This window comes from Lissotriton vulgaris, chromosome 2_1, assembly GCF_964263255.1.
Source record: "Lissotriton vulgaris chromosome 2_1, aLisVul1.2, whole genome shotgun sequence".
Classification (NCBI taxonomy): Eukaryota; Metazoa; Chordata; class Amphibia; order Caudata; family Salamandridae; genus Lissotriton; species Lissotriton vulgaris.
In genome coordinates, this window is record NC_141687.1 from 1,971,556,423 (window position 1) to 1,971,577,219 (window position 20,797).

The 20,797-nt window shown below is 46.2% G+C and overlaps 1 protein-coding gene across 3 annotated transcripts in view; it reads left to right on the forward strand.

Annotated features, from left to right (window-relative positions):
• Positions 1 to 20,797, forward strand: part of LOC147733582 (protein regulator of cytokinesis 1-like) — a 324,524-nt gene that overhangs the window by 236,955 nt on the left and 66,772 nt on the right. For 2 of the 3 annotated variants that reach the window (XM_086958989.1, XM_086958990.1), the window contains one exon: positions 19,544 to 19,680. In XM_086958989.1, coding sequence (XP_086815115.1) covers positions 19,544 to 19,659 — 116 coding nt within the window. In that variant the 3' untranslated portion in view covers positions 19,660 to 19,680. The remainder of the gene's footprint in view (positions 1 to 19,543; positions 19,681 to 20,797) is intronic. The other variant, XM_086958988.1, reaches the window with a different exon arrangement.

Consider the following 20,797-nt stretch of genomic DNA (forward strand, 5'->3'; position numbering starts at 1 on the left):
TATCCTAGTATGACAGCTCAGCGTGCTAGTTGCTGTTCCAGTGTGCTTGCATTCCTACCCCCCTGTTCCGGTGTGCTTGCATTCCGTCCCCCTGTTTGTGCTCGCTTTTTCTTGCCTCTGCCCCCTGTTTGTGCCTGTTCCCTCGATGTGCTTGCTTTCCTGCCCCCTGTCCCCTCTTTGTGCTTGCTGCCCCCTGTTCCGGTGTGCTTCCATTCCTGCCCCCTGCTGTGAGAGCTGCGCGGGCTGTGAGGGCTGCGCGCAAATTCTGTAATATTTGGGGACACTTCCTCTTAACTACTCACGACTCGGAAGAGGGAAACTGGCATGCATGCCTCCACCTCCACCACTCAACTATTTAGGATAGACACTTGCCTTTGATTTAAGTGATTTAACTCTCGGACAGAGAACACTGGGTGGGCCAGATTGAGGTATGGAAAACACATGTTCAGGTAAGGTTCCTAACTGTTGGCTGCATACGAGTCCTTCACAGCAACCTATTTGATTCACAGTCTTGGGCTGTCTTGTGTGGCGCTCTGTCTGTGTTTGTGTGTGTGTGTGTGTGGCGCTCTGTCTGTCTGTGTGTGTGTGTGTGTGTGGCGCTCTGTCTGTCTGTGTGGATGTGTGGCGCTCTGTCTGTCTGTGTGGATGTGTGGCGCTCTGTCTGAATGTGTGGGTGTGTGGCGCTCTGTGTGTGTGTGTGGCGCTCTGTGTGTGTGTGTGTGGCGCTCTGCCTGTGTGCGTGTGTGGTGCTCTGCCTGTGGGTGTGTGTGTGGTGCTCTGCCTGTGTGTGTGTGTGTGGCGCTCTGCCTGTGTGTGTTAGTGTGTGGCGCTCTGCCTGTGTGTGTGTGTGTGTGTGTGTGTGGCGCTCTGCCTGTGTGTGTGGCGCTCTGCCTGTGTGTGTGTGGCGCTCTGCCTGTGTGTGTGGCGCTCTGCCTGTGTGTGTGTGTGTGGCGCTCTGCCTGTGTGTGTGTGTGTGTGTGTGTGTGTGTGTGGCGCTCTGCCTGTCTGTGTGGCGCTCTGCCTGTTTGTGTGGCGCTCTGCCTGTGTGTGTGGCGCTCTGCCTGTGTGTGTGTGTGGCGCTCTGCCTGTGTGTGTGTGTGGCGCTCTGCCTGTGTGTGTGTGTGGCGCTCTGCCTGTGTGTGGGTGTGGCGCTCTGCCTGTGTGTGGGTGTGGCGCTCTGCCTGTGTGTGGGTGTGGCGCTCTGCCTGTGTGTGGGTGTGGCGCTCTGCCTGTGTGTGTGGCGCTCTGCCTGTGTGTGTGGCGCTCTGCCTGTGTGTGTGTGTGTGGCGCTCTATCTGTGTGTGTGGCGCTCTATCTGTGTGTGTGTGTGTGTGTGTGTGTGTGGCGCTCTGTCTGTGTGTGTGTGTGTGTGTGTGTGTGTGTGTGTGGCGCTCTGTCTGTGTGTGTGTGGCGCTCTGTCTGTGTGTGTGTGTGGCGCTCTGCCTGTGTGTGTGTGTAGCGCTCTGTATGTGTGTGTGTGTGTAGCGCTCTGTATGTGTGTGTGTGTAGCGCGTAGCGCTCTGTGTGTAGCTCTGTGTGGATAGCTTTTTTTGTCTGTGGCTCTATGTATGGGTGGCTCTGTCTGTGTGAGAGTGGCTCTGTGTAGGTGGCTCTATATGAAAGACTGTGTGGGTGGCTCTGTGTGTGTGTGTGGGTGGCTTTGTGTGTGTGGCTCTGTGTGGGCGTAAATGCAGTAGGTCATGCATTTGCGAGCGATTAAGCTATTGGCATTGTAAATGACTGCCATTTATTTAACGATTAAGCTATTGGCAATGTATATGACAAATCCATTTATTTATGATTAAAAAAAAAAAGTCATGAGCAATGCCAATAGCTCTACCTTTAATAATGCCGAGACCATTGCATTGTAAATGCTTGTTTAAATTTGGCACAGGGAGATTAAGTGATCTGCCCAGAATCACAGGATGTGGCGCGTCCCTGCCGAGACTCAAACCTACTTCCCAAGCTTCGAGGTCGACCACTCTGGCCCTTTGGCCAAATCTACTCCGTGCTCCTGTACCCAGAGTTCGACTGGATCAGAAAATGCACAATTAGGGGTGTGACCTAAATCATTCAAACTAGAATCAGGTGCTTAAGAAATTCATAAAGTTGGGGGTGGTCTGGCCGCGCAGCAAGATGGCTGCTTGCTGAGCGAGCACCGCCACCCAAGGAATTAATCCTGTCATTCTAACAAAAGGAGGGTCTTCGCGGTAAAAACCTCCTCTGCGAGCCGCCTGTGCGGGTGCATCGAGGTGGGAAAAGCAGCGGGAGAAGTGTTTGGCGGCCACAGCGTCACAGAGACCCGGATCTGGCCTAGGCCTCCCTGCCTTGAATTAAGCCCTCAGCGAGCGTGGTGAGCTGCGCGGAGGTGTTGGGCCCCAGCTGTGATGGTATTACAAAAAAAGGAAGAAATACTGACGGTAGTATCCAGACGAAGCGGCGGAGCCAGTTGCGTCTGCTCTAGCTATCGGTGTGGGTGCGCGCGGGCTCATAGCGGAGTAAACAGCCGTAGACTGCAGGATCCGTGGGGGCCGCGTCGACACACTGGAAGACTGGTGAGATGCCGTGAGTCCCCTTAGAGTGCCTGGTGTGTGCCCCGGTCCGACTTCGTGTCCACGTAAGGAAGGAGGCAGGGGTTGTGGAACCAACCACATGTAAAGGGCCACTATCCATGCGGAAGTAGGTTACCTACACCAGGGAAACTAGGTGCATGGGGTGAAGAGACGCCTGAAAACTCCTTAGACCACAATGGAAGACTTAGAAGAAAATGCCTCTAGAGAAGATGGTGGTGAGGAAGTCTTGAGGAATCAAAGGGTGGATTCTGGAAGTGAAGACCCTGTAAGCAGAGGAGACAGTCTATGCCACTCTGAGGTGACCAGAAGGCACACAGACACAATACCCACGGATGTCGGGAGGCTCTGAAGAGTCGATGGTGACCTTGTTGCTGCAGCTGAGAGATCCAGGCAACGCTGAGGAAGACCAGGAGCCGTGCACGAGCTGTCCCAAGCAGGTTGTGCGTGCATAGGTAGTAAGTGTCCGGCATGAGCTTCAAGAAGCGTTTGTAGCCGCAACTGGTGTTGAAAATGACGGAGCAGCGTTGAGACCAAGAATGGCCAAGGACTCGCCAATAGACTACAAGAGTCTGAAGTATTTTTTTATTTAGTTTGGAAATATTTGATGCACAATTGTTAGATTAAAGTTCGGGAGAAATTACAACCAATTGTGTAGATAGGACTACCTCGAATGTATTCCCTGTATGGAATAGATAAACCCATTTCTTTTTCGACGAATCTGGTGGAAGGAACCTACGATTTTTTGTGAATATTTTGGGATTTGTATATCTTTGTTGTATGTATGTATGTATGTATGTATGTGTATGTATGTATGTGTGTATATATATATATATATATATATATATATATATATATATATATATATATATATATATATATATATATATATATATATATATATAGTCTGTTGAAAAAAGTCAAAAAATTATGATGGAATTAATAAGATTACGATAATTACATTTTGTAATCCCGTGTTTTCGGTATGTGATTGTTTTTCATGTTCAAATTTAATGCAATGAAGGACAGGACTATGTTCTGACAATAGAGGAATACATAGTCCCCTATTGAATAGTGAAATTCATATATTCTTTCCTCCGTGCCATTTTCAAGTTTCCTGTTGTAAGGACTCATCAACAGCAGGCTCCGAGCAAGCAGGGGTGCACACTGCAGCAGTAGAAGACCCTCAAGAGGACACACCGGCAGAAGGCACCAGAATTGCAAGAGGACCTCCAGCAGCCCACCGAAGATGAATCCCCATGGTGCAGAGGATGTGACATTTATCTTGGAGGGAAGAGATGCTGGAGCTTCTTGTAGCCTGAAGATCTCTGGAGTGCAAAGCCAACAAGCCTTGGAAGTGACAAGTCGATGCGAAGCACAAGGGTTCGGTCCCAGCGGTTCAGACCAGGAATACTGGCCTCAAAATTGCAGAGAGGACAGGTCAAGCCTTGCAGGAGTTGCAGAACCACAACCTGAGTTGCTGAGCTACGGGAGGTCAGTAGGACGACAGGAGCAGCAGACCGGTCAGCTTTGTTGCGGTGCTTGCAGATGGGAGTGGCTCCTTTACTCCTATGGAGATTACTTTGTGTGTCCTTGATGCCCACAGGTCTGTTGAAGAGCCTTGAAGCACAGACAGACTGAGAAGAATTGAAGAACAGCAGTATTCTTCCTTCGTTCAGTCTCGGTTCCAGTTGAAGTCTAAGTGTCCACACAATCGAAGTGTGACGTGGTTTCTGGCTGGAGTCTTGTTCCACGATGTATCTGGTGATCCTCCCACAGATAAACCCTTAAGCACCCTAAGAAAAGGGTTGGAACAACCTGGGTGTCCTTCCCAGAGGAAGGGCTGGACAGAGTGGAGGATATACCCATGTTTTGTCCAGTTTCGTGCCAGAGCGGGAGCCAAGGGCTCCCATTACTGGCACAAACTGGAGTATGCAAGGAGTGCACCAAATGTGTCCTTCAGAGCAGTCTCATGTTGCTGACCACACCTCAAACTAATAAACTATTTCCTGTGTGGGAGTTGATCACACCTCCCAGTGCCAGGAAACCTATTGTTCTCCTTTTCCCTACCGGAGCTTGGTCAGCAGCAGGAGGACAGAATCAAGACTGTGGTCGGCAGCAGCACTAGCATGCTGTCAGACCCTGAAAGGCTGTTACCGGGTGTATGGGGGGGATAACCCTAAGTAGCCAACCCCCCCCCCCCCCACCCCCCCCCAGGTACATGGGATCATACTTCAAACGCTGGAATCAGGGTTGGGGTATGATTCTAACATGTTTGATGCCAAGTATGACCGGGTTCGTTGCAGCCATTATATTTAGACATTTCGTAATGGCTGATGTCCAGTATATGTATTAAAATGGCTGACCATGCTTACAAAGCCTGGAGAATCGACTCTGTGGTTTGTAGTGATGTCCTGCTCATGCAGGGGCACCCTCACACTTATTACCAAGTCCCTGCTCTCAGGACTGAAGCGCCTGCCATAGGGGTGGCTTGCAGGTATTTAGTGCAGTGATCTCATATATAAACTAATTTATATCTGTCGTGAGGGGTGCAAGCACCATCTCACACAGGCTAAATGGCAGTCCTGTAGTCGCTGTTTGTGGCCTCCCATGGGTGGCACAAAACATGCTGTGGCCCATGGGAGATCTCTGGTGGACGTATGCCCTTGGTACCATATACTATAGACGTATAAGGTACACCAGTTGGCAATTGTGGAAGTACCAAAGTACTTACCATGTTACTTTAGGGTAGAAAGCATAGTGACTGGAGTTGTGTTTAGCAGGATCCCAGTCAACTAGGTCAAAAACACACTGATGTATTGCAAAAAGTGTGAGTAACCATGCTAAAACTGTCCTACCTTCCTACCTTCCTACAGCATGGCTAAGTGGGGTTCTGTTCAAGTAGGTCCTGCTCCTCTGGAGCTGAAAGTTGACAGTTGAAATGTGAACCCCAGGATGGGCAAAAGCAGTTGGTGATGCCTAGCGATTCACAAATAGCATCTACAACTGGAATTTGCTCACTGTGTCTACCAGTAGTAGGGAGAATTCTCGTTTGATCTCTTCGCCACCGATGATAACACACAGGGTCAAATCTTGCATGTTGGGCTCTCCCTCATAGGGGTATTCTGCCTAGACTGGCTTACGGGACTCCTGTACGCCTTCTGCCACGAACTACAGCCCTGCGTTCTGAAGATGATCAGGAACGACCGGACCCAAGCCATCTTAGTGGCTCCGTATTTCCTAGGAAAGTATGTGCCCTGAATTTCTGGCCATGAACATCTGTCCTCCAATTAGGCTGGCACTGGAGGAGCGCAGGTACCTGGGTCTGGAAAACCTCCACCTCCACGCATGGAGGATAAGAGGTAACCGTTGACTGCCAGTTTTTCATCTACAAAATCTTTTTACTCCGGGATAAGTTTGTGACCTGGTTTAGTTCCCGCCATACAGGACCATTACAAGCAAAGCTATCAGCTATTCTGCTTTTTGTATCGTCTTTAGTCCACCAAAGACTCTCTGTGGGTTCAGTTAAAGGTTACTTGCCAGCCCTTTCGGCCTTTTTGGTTTTACCAGACCCAACGATTCATGTTTAAATGATCTGTTGTGATGCTTTTCCTTAACAGTCTTGTCTAAATGTTACCACCCAAACATTTTGAAATGCCACATTTGGATTTCAATTTGGTTCTCATTTTTTTTTCATTTATGTACCCCTTTTGTGCAGATACACAGCTGTCCCTTTTGACTCTCAGAAGTCTTTCTCCTAGTGATTACTTTAGCTTGTGGCATGAGTGAGCAATAAGCTGTCCATTCTCTCTCACATTCAGTAGTCTACTTTTCCCCCCGATTAACTGGTATTGTGGACTAAAGCGGCAATCCTGCTTAAGATGCCTTTAAATTTCTGAAAATCCAACACTATTTGGCTTTTTAAAATTATTTTTTTACTACAGAACACCCTGTGAAAGAGGAGATATTTAATCACTTGGACCCTAAAGGGCTCTCCGCTTTTATATCTGCCATAGCGAAGGCTATCTGGTGGATGATCAATCTTTGTGTAGTTTAATGGGTAAGGCAGTGCACTAGTAGTCTGTATTAAGATCTGCTGTACATTAGCCACAAAGTCTCCTCTGGAGGGTCGCATGGCACGTTTGACCAGAGCCAATTCTGCTACTAATGTGTAGGCAGCAGCAGTATCTGTGCTGGCCATCTGACCGGCTGCAAATTGGGCATCCATTCATACGTTACTGAAGCACTACTGCTTTGATAGCCAAGTCCAGGGGGAGCAGCACTTGGCCCATTCTGACCTGCAGCAATTTTTGGTTTGACTTATTTCACATAGCCACCAAGGTAGGAGGTACAGCTTCGGTATCTATACCTAAGGTGAGGAAATATGTGGTTAGAAGTATCCATCAGAAGAACAAGTTGCTTACCTTCGCTAATGCGCTTTTCTCTATTTAACGCTCGGACACTGTATCTAACCGAAGATACCTCATAGTCTTCCAATCCCACCCCTCTCTGTGAAATGGACTCTTATCCACTTTACAAAAAGGTTTCAGTTTAAAAATCTGCACATGGTCATATCAGATTTCTTACTGAGATTCTTGTGCTGCGGCACTGGCAGAGCCTGGAACTGATGTCACTGCACAGCAGTGGCTCTTGGAAGTAGTTATGGTGTCATTTTAGGGCGGGACAGAGTCCAAGCGGGGCCTCGCAATACCTCCACCTTGTGTGCAGGGGTATTTGAGAGAGATCTCCAAATCTAGCCTGGTGCGTGAAAGATATTAACAAATTTCGGATTCTGAAGTTACTGTATCAACCAGAAAAAGCGCTACCAGAGTTAATTAACGTGTTCTTCTAAAATCCACTGCTTGCAGTATCCAGCCATCCCCGAATGGCCGATCAAGCATTGTGGTATTCTCCTAAGCAGTTCATTGAAGTCTTTAATAAAGATCGGAGAGCTGATATTCAAGGGACTCTTATTTAAGGGCATGATGATATCCCGTTGTGATCACAGGGCTGCAAGTTGTACAGATTTAGATTCTTTTTTTGAGGCTCGAAACACTCAAAACTAACTGATTAATACCCTAGTTCTGTCTGGAATTCGATTCAGGTGGGTATTACACTCATGGAAGGGTTGGGTCAACACACCTGTCGTCAGTCTATACATTCCTGTGAGCGTATGAAACCTTGATTTATACAGCAGGCCAAAAATACATTTGTACTGATTCTTATAAATAGTCTCTTCAATAGAACTTCTGATACTTCAGACATGTATTGAAAAACTGAGGTTATAATCCTGAGTAAATTATTGCGTTTCTTGATACAGGCACCATGTATTACCATGTTATCTCCTTTACAGCCAACACGTGTTTCACCCCTTTAAAATGGCATTCAAGGCTGGTGCTTTATCAAGGCTGAAAAGACATCAAATCAGGAAAAAAAGCAAAGCAGTACATCATCGAATTGTCTTGAAAGTTGCATTTGTGCCACACTGAAAAAATCTAGTCACTATGTTAAAACATTCCCCACATGCTACTTAAACTTTTAGTTTATGACTGAGCGATATGTTTTTTTAAATGGTCTTTATTGGCCTTTTCAATAATGAACAAAGAGGTCGTAGTCTGAAACATGGCAGAGAATTAGATCAACCATGTCGTATAACAATAAGCAACAAGCCTTTGCAATGCAATAGGTCTCACACTTGCAAGAGTTAGAGCTTTTGGCATTGTAAATGACAGTGTGTATTTTATATATATGAAAACGCTGCACAATAAATAGGAGTTTCCTGTGATAAGAGAGCACGGCTTCACACCTACCATAAAGATTTTTTGACAGTGCACACAGAAACCTGAAGATGCTAAAAATGCATTGCTTGCATTGGGTTACATGTGGTTAATACAATGTAAATGCAGTGTATAAGTGTAATGTTTATTGGTGCTGGGGCTTCTGTGTATGCACTTAGTAAACAACTGGTGTATGTTTGTTGTAGCATGCCTACCACTGTGACACTGGAGCAAAGTGCAGTTGCTGTGACAGCAAGGGGCATCAGAGGGAGTAGAAGTGATCAGACCAGCCATGGAAGAGCAGTTAAGGAGAGACAGAGGATAGTGAGTATATTAGTAGAGTAAAAAGTAGGAAGGAAAGGAACTGGCAGTACTGCGGGGTAATATTTAGAGAGCTTGGCAATAATGCAGGCCAAAGTTTAACAGTATGGATAAAGTACACTGCTTAACTTTTTAAAGTCTGTGAATACTGGTGTGGTTCAGTTTTAGAGCGGTGCAAAGCATTAGGGTTTTCACGTTTTCTGATGGCTGGGCAATTCCTTAGATGATGTTGGTGGAAAGTGGTGGTTACTAATAAAGACTGAGCAAAAAAAGTTTTATTTTAAATATTGCATGCAAGGTTTTCGTTGCGACAAAACAGTAAAGAACAGCGAAGAGCAAAGCAAGACTGGAATCCTACCTTGAAAAGGCCTCATAACTGCTCCTCCCATTTTTATTTCCCTCTCACCTCCAGGCTTTACCTCCAAGATCCCATTACATTCGCCAACAGCAGGCCAATGGCCTTTAGAAAAGGGCATAAATGTTCCCCTTCCAGATAACTCGAATGGTGCCTCCCTTGATGCAGATGGAAAGGCAGGGGTAGGGAGATGCTGTATTTGCCCTCTGATGGTGGAGGAGGGCTGAAAGTGAACAGAGAGGCCATAGAATGAGAGCAGCCAACTTTAAAGCTCCAAGGTGGGCTGCCAATGCGAAGAAAAAATAAAGCGGCGGGAGTGAAGCACTAGTGTTGTGTGAGAAGTCTGCCCGCTTGTTTTTACTACAGAAAAGAAAAGTTTCCAATGGAGATGGCCACTATGTGTAGGGAGAAGATGCAATGCAAATGTAAACAAGAACAAAAAGGCGCAGCTGCTCTTGTTAGTGATTGGAGCGGACTCCGCGCTGCTTAAAAAAAATGTGAATAATAAGAAAAATAGTTGGGCGAGACATGCGGCCACCTTTGTTTAAGATTAAGTGCGGCTGCTTTAAAACAAATAAATAAAATCCAAAGGTGGGGGGGATGGACACCACGCTAAAGCGCTGCTTTAAAGAGGCAGTTCTGGGTCAGGCTGAATATACAAGAGGCGGTCACCATTGCTATGCGCTCAGACAGCATGTTGTGCCTGCTTCAGCAAGAAATTAAGTAAATAGTTCTCTCTAACTTCTAACAAATGCCAGAGTGTAAGTTCACATGTAAGAGGGGCTGTCCTTATGCGAGGTACTAAGGAGGGACTACTAAGCCTATTGACGAATCAAAATCAGTCATTTACAAAGGACAGGATTGTAAAGTTAGGTGTTGCTTAATGCCATACACTAAATAAAGCATGTCTCAAAGAGACAGTGCAAGTGCTGCTGAGTCGTAATCTATAATTGGACGAGAGGGCAGTTTAGTTCACAACAATATTTCCACTGCTTGTCTGTAAGGTGGGGGGGGGGGGTCAGTATCTAATTCCCATAATGTGCGGGCAGTTGAGGTTTGATTGAGTGCTGTCCTACATTGTAGTACAGTGATTCGTTTGAGGGGGGAGGCTGGGTCCTGCATATGTTTGAGCGTGCAGCTGTGGCGATGCCTCAGGGAAAATGTTGTGTAAAGTTATACATCTGGCAAGCAGGGAAAGAAAGAGCATAGTGTCTAGAACCATAGGTTTGAGAGCATCATTGGAGGTCAAGTGGGGGGAATAAAACGTCGTCCTGGGTATAAGTCTGCGTAAGTGAGTAATTTCCTCTGATGTGCGCGCACTCAGCCTGTAATACGGGCTGCATTGGGTTGCGAGCTAATACGATAGATAGGGCATGTATGATAAATTTGGCTCGACTGGGCATGCCATCCTATGCTAATCTGAGGCACTTACCCATATCGATTTCCCTTCATGGAGACTTGCAGCGCTAGTAGAATCCAGCGGCCAGGGAGAGGCAGCGTACATCTCCACAGCTGCGTGTGGTTGAAATCCTGTGGGGTATAGCCAATAATGTGGGTATTGAGCTTGCGTGTAAAGTGATACAGTACTTTATCAGGTGCATTGAGACCTGACGGAATGGGAGTGAGAATATTTCCCAGGCAATACAAGGTTGTTTGCCAGCCCAAGCTACCAAACTCCAATTAGAGTTCAGGCGCTGGAAAAAAGTGAGCAGCATAGGAACATTGTTGAATAGATACAAAAATGTGGGTAATACCATTTAAGTGATTGCCAATCGTGCTGTCGTGGACAGAGGAAGTCTGTTACTCATCAGGATTTTCTCTTCCAGCCAGGTCATTGCTCTTCTATAGTTTACCCTCCAGAGTTCCTCTACGTCTCAAGTGAGCCAGATCCCCAAAAAACGCACTGGCCTAAGTGCCCATCTTAATGCGAATTCCGATTCAGCCAGGGTTGTTCGGTCAGTGAGTGGAAAAAGAGTCGCTTTAGCCCAGTTAATGTGGATTCCAGAGTACCTTTCGAATCGTATGACTTCTCGTATAATGTGATCAAGATTTGTTTGTGGGTCTTGGACGTAGAGCACAATGTAATCCATGTGCATTGAGATTAAAAGATTGTGCCGTGAAATTCAATCTGCATTGTGTTGCCTCAGTCAGGCCGCCAGTGGCTTTATCGTGAATGCGAATAGACTAGGGGATAAGGGGCAGGCATGACAAGTGCCACGTGTTATAGGAAATGGGTTTAAAATCATGTAGTTTAAACAACATCTGGCTGTTGGGGAGGTATATAACTGGATAAGGCACACACGGCTCAATCATTTTATTTTTACTAGACCTGCAGGTATAGTAACCTAAAAAATGTACTCAACCTAATTGAAATGCACTTGATCCAATTTTCTGGAAGTGGAGCAAATGTGACAAGTTAACAAAATTTAAGGCATTTTTATCGCTCATTTACTTTGTGAGCAATAAAGATGCCTTTACATCTTACTATCGTGTCCCATTTCCTCTGCTTTCAGAGACAGAGGTCAAATGTCAGTTGTCCTTCCTACTTGCCAGAAAGGGCAGGACCTAAAAATAGCTCTCCTTAATTGAATCTAGTTCGCAAATGCAAGTGGATTTTTCGAGCCATGACCCAAAAGAAAGAATAAATATGGCCACTACAGCAAATCTAATGCCTTAGTAGCGTCTAGCAATGCGGCACCTGTGGTTAGGCTCGGTTGCATGCTATATAGCACAGTGAATAGTGTGTGCAAATTGTGTGCTCTGGTTAGACCTGGGACAAAGCCCAATCGATCCAGGCATACTATATTGAGTGGGAGTGGGAGGAGGCGATTAGCAAGTAGCTTTGAAAATATTTTATCAACATTAATCATTGAAAGGTGCTGATAGGAGTCACATCAGTAGTTTGTGTTCAAGAATGGTTACGATGATAGCTTCTCAGAGCAGCAGTAGTTCCTCTGAAGCCAGAGAGGCACATGGTTTGTTGGTGGGGGATCAGTAGGGCAGCATATTCCTTGTAGGAGGAGGCAGTTAAGCCATCCAGACCCGGTGTCTTGTCACTAGGCAAACGTTGTATAATCTGCTGTTTCTCCTCTTCTGTAAGGGGAGAGTCCATGAAAGAATGGTGCAAGCGGTTGAGCCAGAGCAACTGTAGCGTCTCGAGGTACGTTGTTAGTTCCCCCATGCTCAGGGTCCCAGGTGCTCCATAGAGGTGTGCATAGTATGAAGTCTGAGTGTAGCATGTCGGTGGGTGTGGAGTGCAATTTTTGCTGATCATGTATTAGTTCCACTGCGTATTCGGAGGCCCGCCACCGGCGAAGCTGGTTAGCGAGTTTTTTCCCGTGTTCCCCACCACCATATGGCACGCCACTGCATTGTGAGTGAGAGCTCACCGCACCCAAAACACCTTGCCGTTCTAATCACTAAGTGTTTCATGGGGAGTCGCAATGATAGGAGATTTAGAGGCACAATACGCTAGCTCAAGTGCCCGGAGTAGATTCCCCAAGGCTGCCAGGGACGCTTTTATCGCATTAAGGACCCCATCTTGTTTTGCAATGCAAACTCCGCGAATTATAACTTTAAAAGCCTCCCATAACACCAATGGTGAGGAGTATGTTTGTTTAATTCAAAGAATTCAATAATAGCCGTACAAACCTTGGCACAGAAGGTAGTCATAGAAAATACCAGGTGGTAGCCTCCACTTGAATGCTCGTGAGGCAGCTTGTGGTTCAAGAAGTACTGGATCATGATCTGAGTGAGATCTGGGTCGATGGGAGACTGCAGTTGTCCACATGAGGACTTCTCTGGTAATAAGCCAATAATCTAGGCATGTTCATGTGTTGATGTCATGGATGTACCCTCCTCCTGTGCATGTGCCTCCAGTAGTCCATTAGGCAATTATTATGAGGGTGTGCAACTGTGTGGCAGCGTTAGGGTAAGGGCAGCAGAGTGTGCCCGAGCGATCTACAGCTGGGTCTTAAACTACATGAAAGTCACCACCCATATCACAGCGCCCGGACCCATGTTAGCAATATGACGCCACACAGCCGCAAAGAATTCTGGGTGTTATTTGGGTCTTAGATTGAGACCAGTATGACTGGGTGAGCGTGCAATACGCTGGCTGTTATAACAAATGGTCCTTCTGTGTCACTAATCATTTTGAACTTTTGCCATGGTATGTCCCTGTGCATTAGTTTAGCTGTCCCTCATGCATAATCGTAGTAGCAGGCTACATGCGTGTCTGGGCACCAACCCGCTTTAATAGTGCATCTCCCTCTGTTCTAGGGCCTGGCGTAGCACCACATTTTGATCTTTGTAATAGAGCACATGAGCCACTATGGAATCGGGTGTGGAAACAGGTGGCATGCGTAACAGTGCTGTGGGCTCTTTCCACGATAAAAACTGGGGACAATATTTCCTCGAATAATCCATTTGATTGATGTTGGTGGATTCCGGGACACTTGTTTGGAGATTTCACAGCGAGCCTCCAGGTCTTCGTCGTTCCCTTTCATAAGCTCAAGGACTTTGTCACTGTCAGGAGGCGCTCGCTGGTCGTAGCATGCCAATCATCAACATTTGAGACCCTGGTCTCGAGGTGGTCAGTTATATCCTCATGTTTGTGAACCCTCTCTTTCATGCGGTCTGAGCGGCTAGCTGTGAGGTCTAATATGGCATCAGTGGCCCGCAGGCTGGATTTAACATCCACAAGATTTTCTTTTAGGTCCTCATCACTTCTATCTGTTCCCCTATGGTTTTCGGTTATTTCTTCTTGTGAACGGCCTTAGCTCATCTTTCTGACACATTTACCATCAAAAGTGAGTTTCGACAGTTGTACTCCATGTTTGCCCATTTTAGCCCGTATTTGGAGAATGTGTCACAGCAGGCAAAAGCAGTGTGGTAGATGGGGCGTCACAAAGGCACCAATGTGTCGTATTTATTAGTGCCAGCACGAGGAGTGGAGTACTGGCAAGCTCCTCTGATCTCTTCCAATCAAGTGCCCCTTTCCAGACCACCAGAAGTGGCAGTGGGGAGGTATGTTTTCACTCTAGGATCTGACTGTATACACCAGCCAGATTGCACTTTGTTTGCCAGGAAGGAATGGTGAGTCAGGGAGCTCCTCCGGGTTGCAATCTATGGGTGTTTCCCTGCCACTCGTCTGGAAGGTCAACGCTGGAGGACACTAGCAGTTCAGTGCCGTTTAGCCAAACCGATGGACTTACAAATTAGACTCTGGCAGTGAAACTCTGGTGAGGAAACGTCCCATGTGGGCTCCTGGAATATGACCCTCTGGTAGGTATTGTTTATATGATCGAAGCCGCTGCTCCCGTAGGGTACGAGTAAGAAGTGGATAGTCCGTTTCTTATTGCAGTTCAAATGAATGGCCCACCTCTCCCTGGGAAAGTAATTGAGGCCGGGGGGCACGAGCAGGCCTCCCAACACCACTAAGGACGTCGCAGGATTGCAGTAAACCGCAGTAGGGCCCGAGTTGGAGAGCAATGTCGCTGGTGGACCTTGGCAAAGTAAGCATCAGGCAGGCATTTTCAGTCTGTCACCATCACCGGTTAAAGGTCCCGCCATGGACCAAACTTGTTGGGAAAACCTGAAACCATGGGGATCATGGTTACCAGCAAGGAACACTCATGATAATAGCTCCACCAGAGGCTTCCCTCCCATGGGGGCTTGAAAAATAAAGGGGCATGCCGCAAGACGCAGATCAAATAACTTTCAATGCAGTAGTGTAGAACAGCACGGCGTTTGCGGCTAGGCACTTCCATGTAGCAGGATGTAAATGGTCACGTGGTCAGGGAGCCCCTGTTCCGCGCATCCACAGATCCACCATGGGAGGAAGATCTTTCTCCTACTTGGCGGCCAAAACCTGGAATTCTCTCCCCACTCACCTCCGCCTTACACAGAACCACATTTCCTTCAGAAGGGAACTTAAAACCTGGCTTTTCGATAAATAATGCACCCCCTCCCCAAGCGCCTTGAGACGTTCTGGGTGAGTAGTGCACTATACAAATTCCTAAACTTGAACTATATTTGGTTGCCATGATTAGATGTTTGATCTAAAGCTACTGTGTCTTTTAAAGTGTTCGTAGGCCTAAATTATACCATCTGTCCACATTTTCAGATAACCATTTTAGAGCATCAGACATAGGATTCTTAAATTTTTTTTATAATTAGAATGATCCAACTGTCGATTAACCTCATGTAGATAGTCTTCCGTCTGTACAACCACAAAATGTTCTCTTGTATCTCCCTCTTCAATATAAAAGGATTATGGTTTAGATCTTCTATTGCCTTATGTTAATTCTGGGTGATATTCTTATAAAGATATTTAGTTTTGGAAATGTACATCTTCTATTCCTTCTCCACGTCTTGAAGTACTGCTATGTGAAATAGCTCTACAGAATTTCCAGGGGGTAAAGTTGGTGTATATGTTGTTTGTTGAGTGAACTTGCTTTCCCGTATTTGATGTTCAGTTCAGTTCAAATTCTTTTATTCGGTTAGACAGTTAGTTAACCATAAAAAGTACATCATAATTTTAAAAATACATATTCACATGAATACAAGACATATAATATTATTACAATGTTATAATACAGTTTAAAACGCCTATAACGTTACACAAGAAAAAAAAAAAAAAAAAAAAAAAATAAGAAAGGGGGAAAATACACTTTCAATCAACTGCCTTGCTCAATGTTTCAATGTGTTAGTTCCTCATTCCTTATTGCTTTACGCATTATTATACATGATTTCAAATACATTGCCAGGCTTTTAGCCTCGTGTTGTGAGTTTAGCTGTTGCAGTGCAAGAAGCGCTGGTCGACAGGTCCTCAACCCCATCTGACGCAACACAGGCAATACCCAGCATTTACGGGGTGTGGCATTATAAAAGCAGAAAAAAGCTATATGCATGGTGGTTTGGGATGAGACCTTATCGCATGGGCATTTCTCTAGATTGTGGGACCAATTCAATGGATTTGGAAAGGTTATCAATCGGAAAAACAAATTAAAACGAAACCTAGTTAGGAGGTATTTTTCGTAGTTAGTCAAATAATAAGGGAGATAAGGCTGTAAGCCTGGAGATACTTGTACCATCATGACATGAGCATTAGATTGCTTGGGTAGTTCGCCGCTCAAACGAAGTTCCCTAAGATGGTTAAGGCAATGGTACTTAAAGGTTTTTCTAGTTAGCTCACTGATTAATGACGGCTCCGTTATGTATTGGTTAAAATCCAAATCTTCCAGGAATTTGACAACGTATGCCAACCATGGGATCTTTTTCCAAGAGGTCAGCCCCAGGCAGTCCGAGATCAGGGCACGGGTAAGGTGACATTCAGGCTTAGACCAGATACGGTGCCAATAGGAGCATTGGTTGACATTTGATGTAATCAGCTAGGTAGTCAATCCCAAGCTCAGTATGGCATCCGTATGTGGGGGCACTCTGGGGAAGGGCCAGCAAATATTTTACGAAGCCATTTTGAATTTTTTGGAGTTCGGCCGTATTTACATAACCCCATACACCAGCCCCATATGTGGCAATGCTCTGGCACTTAGCTTGATGGATTTTAAGTAGTGGGGTGGGAGATGGCTTACCCAGTTTTCTAGAAAATGAGATTAGGGCAGATGTAGCACGTTGGTACAGCAATTTTCTAGTTACCAGTGCCCTTTTCCATGTTCGCTGGTCATCTATTAATATACCCAAATAAGGGTATTCCCTGACTCGTTCTAATTTAGATTGCTCGAAAGAAAGGTACTTCGAGCTTGTCACCTTGGGCCCCGATTGCATGACAAAGGTCTTGGTCTTATTCACCTTTAGCCCCAGGGAAAGCATAAAGTTGCAGTATTTGTCCAGTTGTTTCTGCAGTTGTACCAGAGATCTAGCAAAAATAACTGAATCATCAGCATAGAGCAATGCTGGGATAGGGCGGTGGTTAATGGTAGGTAAATCCTGGCTCCCTTCAAGCATGGCTGCTTCCAAACCATTGGTGTATAAATTAAACAAGAAGGGAGCCAGGACACAGCCCTGCCTAACTCCGCATGTTATTTGGAAGGAAGATGTTAGTTCGCCACCTGTGCCAAACCTTACGCGTGCCGAAGCTTCAGAGTAAAGCTCGCGCAAGAATTTGATTAGCGGCGGATCAACCCCCAGTTTCTCCAGGATGGGCCATAGCTTGGCGTGAATTACACAGTCAAACGCCGCACTAAGGTCGACGTAGACCATGTATAGGTTTCCCCGTTTAGCTCCCACATACTTCCCCATTAAAAGTGTCAGATTTAAAGCCTGTTCGACAGTGCCCAGTCCCTCCCGGAATCCATATTGGAGGTCGGTAAAGATGTTATTCTCAGCCGCCCAATCCTGCAAACGGTCAAGGATTAGGCGACCCGCGACTTTTCCCAATGAATCCAGGAGGGAGATGGGCCTGTAGCAGACGTTCCGTCTCCTCACCCACGCACACAAAGCCCTCTACAAACTAGGACCCGAATGCCTCAACACACGACTGTCATTCTACACACCCACCCACGAACTAAGATCCTCCAAGCCCTCGCCGCTGTTCCGCGCATCCACAGATCCACCATGGGAGGAAGATCTTTCTCCTACTTGGCGGCCAAAACCTGGAATTCTCTCCCCACTCACCTCCGCCTTACACAGAACCACATTTCCTTCAGAAGGGAACTTAAAACCTGGCTTTTCGATAAATAATGCACCCCCTCCCCAAGCGCCTTGAGACGTTCTGGGTGAGTAGTGCACTGTACAAATTCCTAAACTTGAACTATATTTGGTTGCCATGATTAGATGTTTGATCTAAAGCTACTGTGTCTTTTAAAGTGTTCGTAGGCCTAAATTATACCATCTGTCCACATTTTCAGATAACCATTTTAGAGCATCAGACATAGGATTCTTAAATTTTTTTTATAATTAGAATGATCCAACTGTCGATTAACCTCATGTAGATAGTCTTCCGTCTGTACAACCACAAAATGTTCTCTTGTATCTCCCTCTTCAATATAAAAGGATTATGGTTTAGATCTTCTATTGCCTTATGTTAATTCTGGGTGATATTCTTATAAAGATATTTAGTTTTGGAAATGTACATCTTCTATTCCTTCTCCACGTCTTGAAGTACTGCTATGTGAAATAGCTCTACAGAATTTCCAGGGGGTAACGTTGGTGTATATGTTGTTTGTTGAGTGAACTTGCTTTACAGTATTTGATGTATTTATTCCCAATTCCACAGCTGTTATGCTGACTTCCATGAATGAATTATTTGATAAATCATCCTCCATTTCTGAAAGGTGCGTTATAAGAGGAATAGCTTCCAAAACCTGGGCTGAAAGATAACTGGCTATTGGTTGTCATGGATGGGTTCTGATAACTGTGAGGTTTATCAATGAAGAAGACTTGGAGTTTGTCTACCAAGTAATTTATATAGATCAGTTATTTTAACATTGATTTAGTTTCTCTTTTATATTTCAGCGTCCTCACAAAATCACTTGCCTGGGGTTTACAGGTCCAAACCCTGAGACGTAACTACACATTATAATTCTTTCGTTCTCTGGTAATATCTGTGTTAATCTTATAAGCCAAGATGCTCTTCTAAAGGAAGAGTGAGTCACCAGGTGTTTGCACCTGGGTCTGCTGGCATGCACCTGGCTGAAGGCCAATGGTTGCTTCTGTAGGGGAATAATTTGTAACCCATTTTCAAGTGAGTGAGAAGAGATGTAGCCTAATGGCCAGACCTGCTGGCTTTGGAACTGGTGAATCAGGTTAAAGTTCCAACATCAGTCCAACGTCCTGTGATTCTGGGCAAAACCACTTTATCTCTCTTGTGCCTTTAAAATAATAGAAGAAATAAAAGAACTTGACACTGTACACATTCTGGTGCTCATGGAAAGCGCTCCAAGGCCTTCAAACTGAGTTTGTGCTATGTAAAAGTGACAAAAAATGAGATGGGTGCTGAATATTGTACATTATGAGTATTGGCTCAGGTTCCTGTTGGGATCATCACAAGCACTTCTTTAAAAAAATCTTTTAATTTCCAATTTGACAGGCTATGTCAGATCACCATTTTTCTAGAAAATCGATCTGTGGAGAGGTTCCCCTCATCTCAGAAATGAAGGGGAAATGTATTCCTGGTTTTTTGAAAAACAAAATAGAAGTAAGAAATTCCAATTTTTCCAGGTTTGAAAAGAGCAAAAAGTTTGTTTTTAAAAAACTCCATGTAGTAACTGTTATTCTAGTATGCCTTTGTTCCTCTTCTTCAAGATACTCCTCTGTCCTATCTTGTCTATACTTTTTCAGGAGAGTATCCCATCAACCTGTTTAAAAATTTTGATTCTGTGAGAAATGTTCTGGTATGCTATCCTGCATTCAGGGCTACCCATAAATTGTGACAACAGGGGGACTATGGTATAAGAAAGCAACGTATCCAAGTTGTGTTGCTTGTATTTCCTGAAGCAGCAACAGTTTAGAAATCTAAGATCTTATATTAAAGCTATGAATCATTCATTTATTTACAGCAGCTTGTACAGAGGACCTACTCACTCTTCATGAGGATGAGCTCATGAGGATCAAGCACCATTATGAAGTTCACAAAGAGTTGTTTGAAGGTGTGCAACACAGGCAAGACAGCTAGCAGCGTTATTTGGAATTAGAGGTAATTATGAGAGTGAAAACACTACCCTGACTACAAATGTTTACGAATGGTCATTTGGAAAATTTCCCTTTATATACATTTTCTTTCAACTTCAGTCAGGATTTTGCCGCATGGTTGAAAGTTGTAGATATCCTCCTATCTTTTGCTGTTCGGTATTTATCTCCCTTGTGGGTTGTCCTTTAAATGCACTTGAAATATGGTTCTTTCTTTGTTTTTTTTCATAGAAATACCTGATAAATGTTCACAGTATTAATCATTGCAGTTTCGAGACATGGAGTGACCTCTGACCCTGTCTTCAGGTTAGGTCGCCCCACGCCTCTGCCGTCTGCTCTCCCCGGTCTCCTGCTGCCTCCTGCCGCTCGTTCTTTTCCCGCCGCTGCTCCCTGCGGCCCCGCCCCCCCAGACCCCCTTGTCTCCCCATTCTCCGCCCCGCTCCCGCCACCCAGCTGCTCCTCCCTCCCGTCAGCGCTCTTAAGGAGGCCACGCAGCAGCGCAGGGAGCGACCTCTGACCCAGTCTTCAGGTTAGGTTGCCCCCACGCCGCTGCCGCCTGCTCTCCCCGGTCTCCTGCTGTGTCCTGCCACTCATTTTTTCGCGCCACTGCTCCCTGCGGCCCCGCCCCCGGACCCCCCTGTCTCCCCATTCGCCGCCCACTCCTTCCACCCAGCTGCTCCTCCCTCCGGCCAGCACTCTTATGCAGACCACGAAGCGACCACGCAGCGGACGCGCCGCTGGCGCAAGCCAGTCTGCGCCCGTTCGCGCCTGGACCGCGCCCAGCGTCAGGACCCCTGGGCCCCCGACGATGCCAGCCCACTCGATGAACTTACGACGCCGCGCCACCCTCAACGCCGGCCGGAACCCCGCCTGCCACCGAGACCACGCAAAACGCACCCACGAACCCTTCACCTGCCAAGCCTGCCAATTCTCCTGCCTCCGAACCGGCACCGCTCCCGCCAAGCCAGGGACCAGCAGCACCCACCTCAAGTGCATCCTGCTCAACACCCGCTCCGTCCACAGACACTCCGTCGAACTCTGGAACCTCCTCGACACAACCTCACCAGACGTCGCCTTCCTCACAGAAACCTGGATGAACTCCTCCTCAGCCCCCGACATCGCCA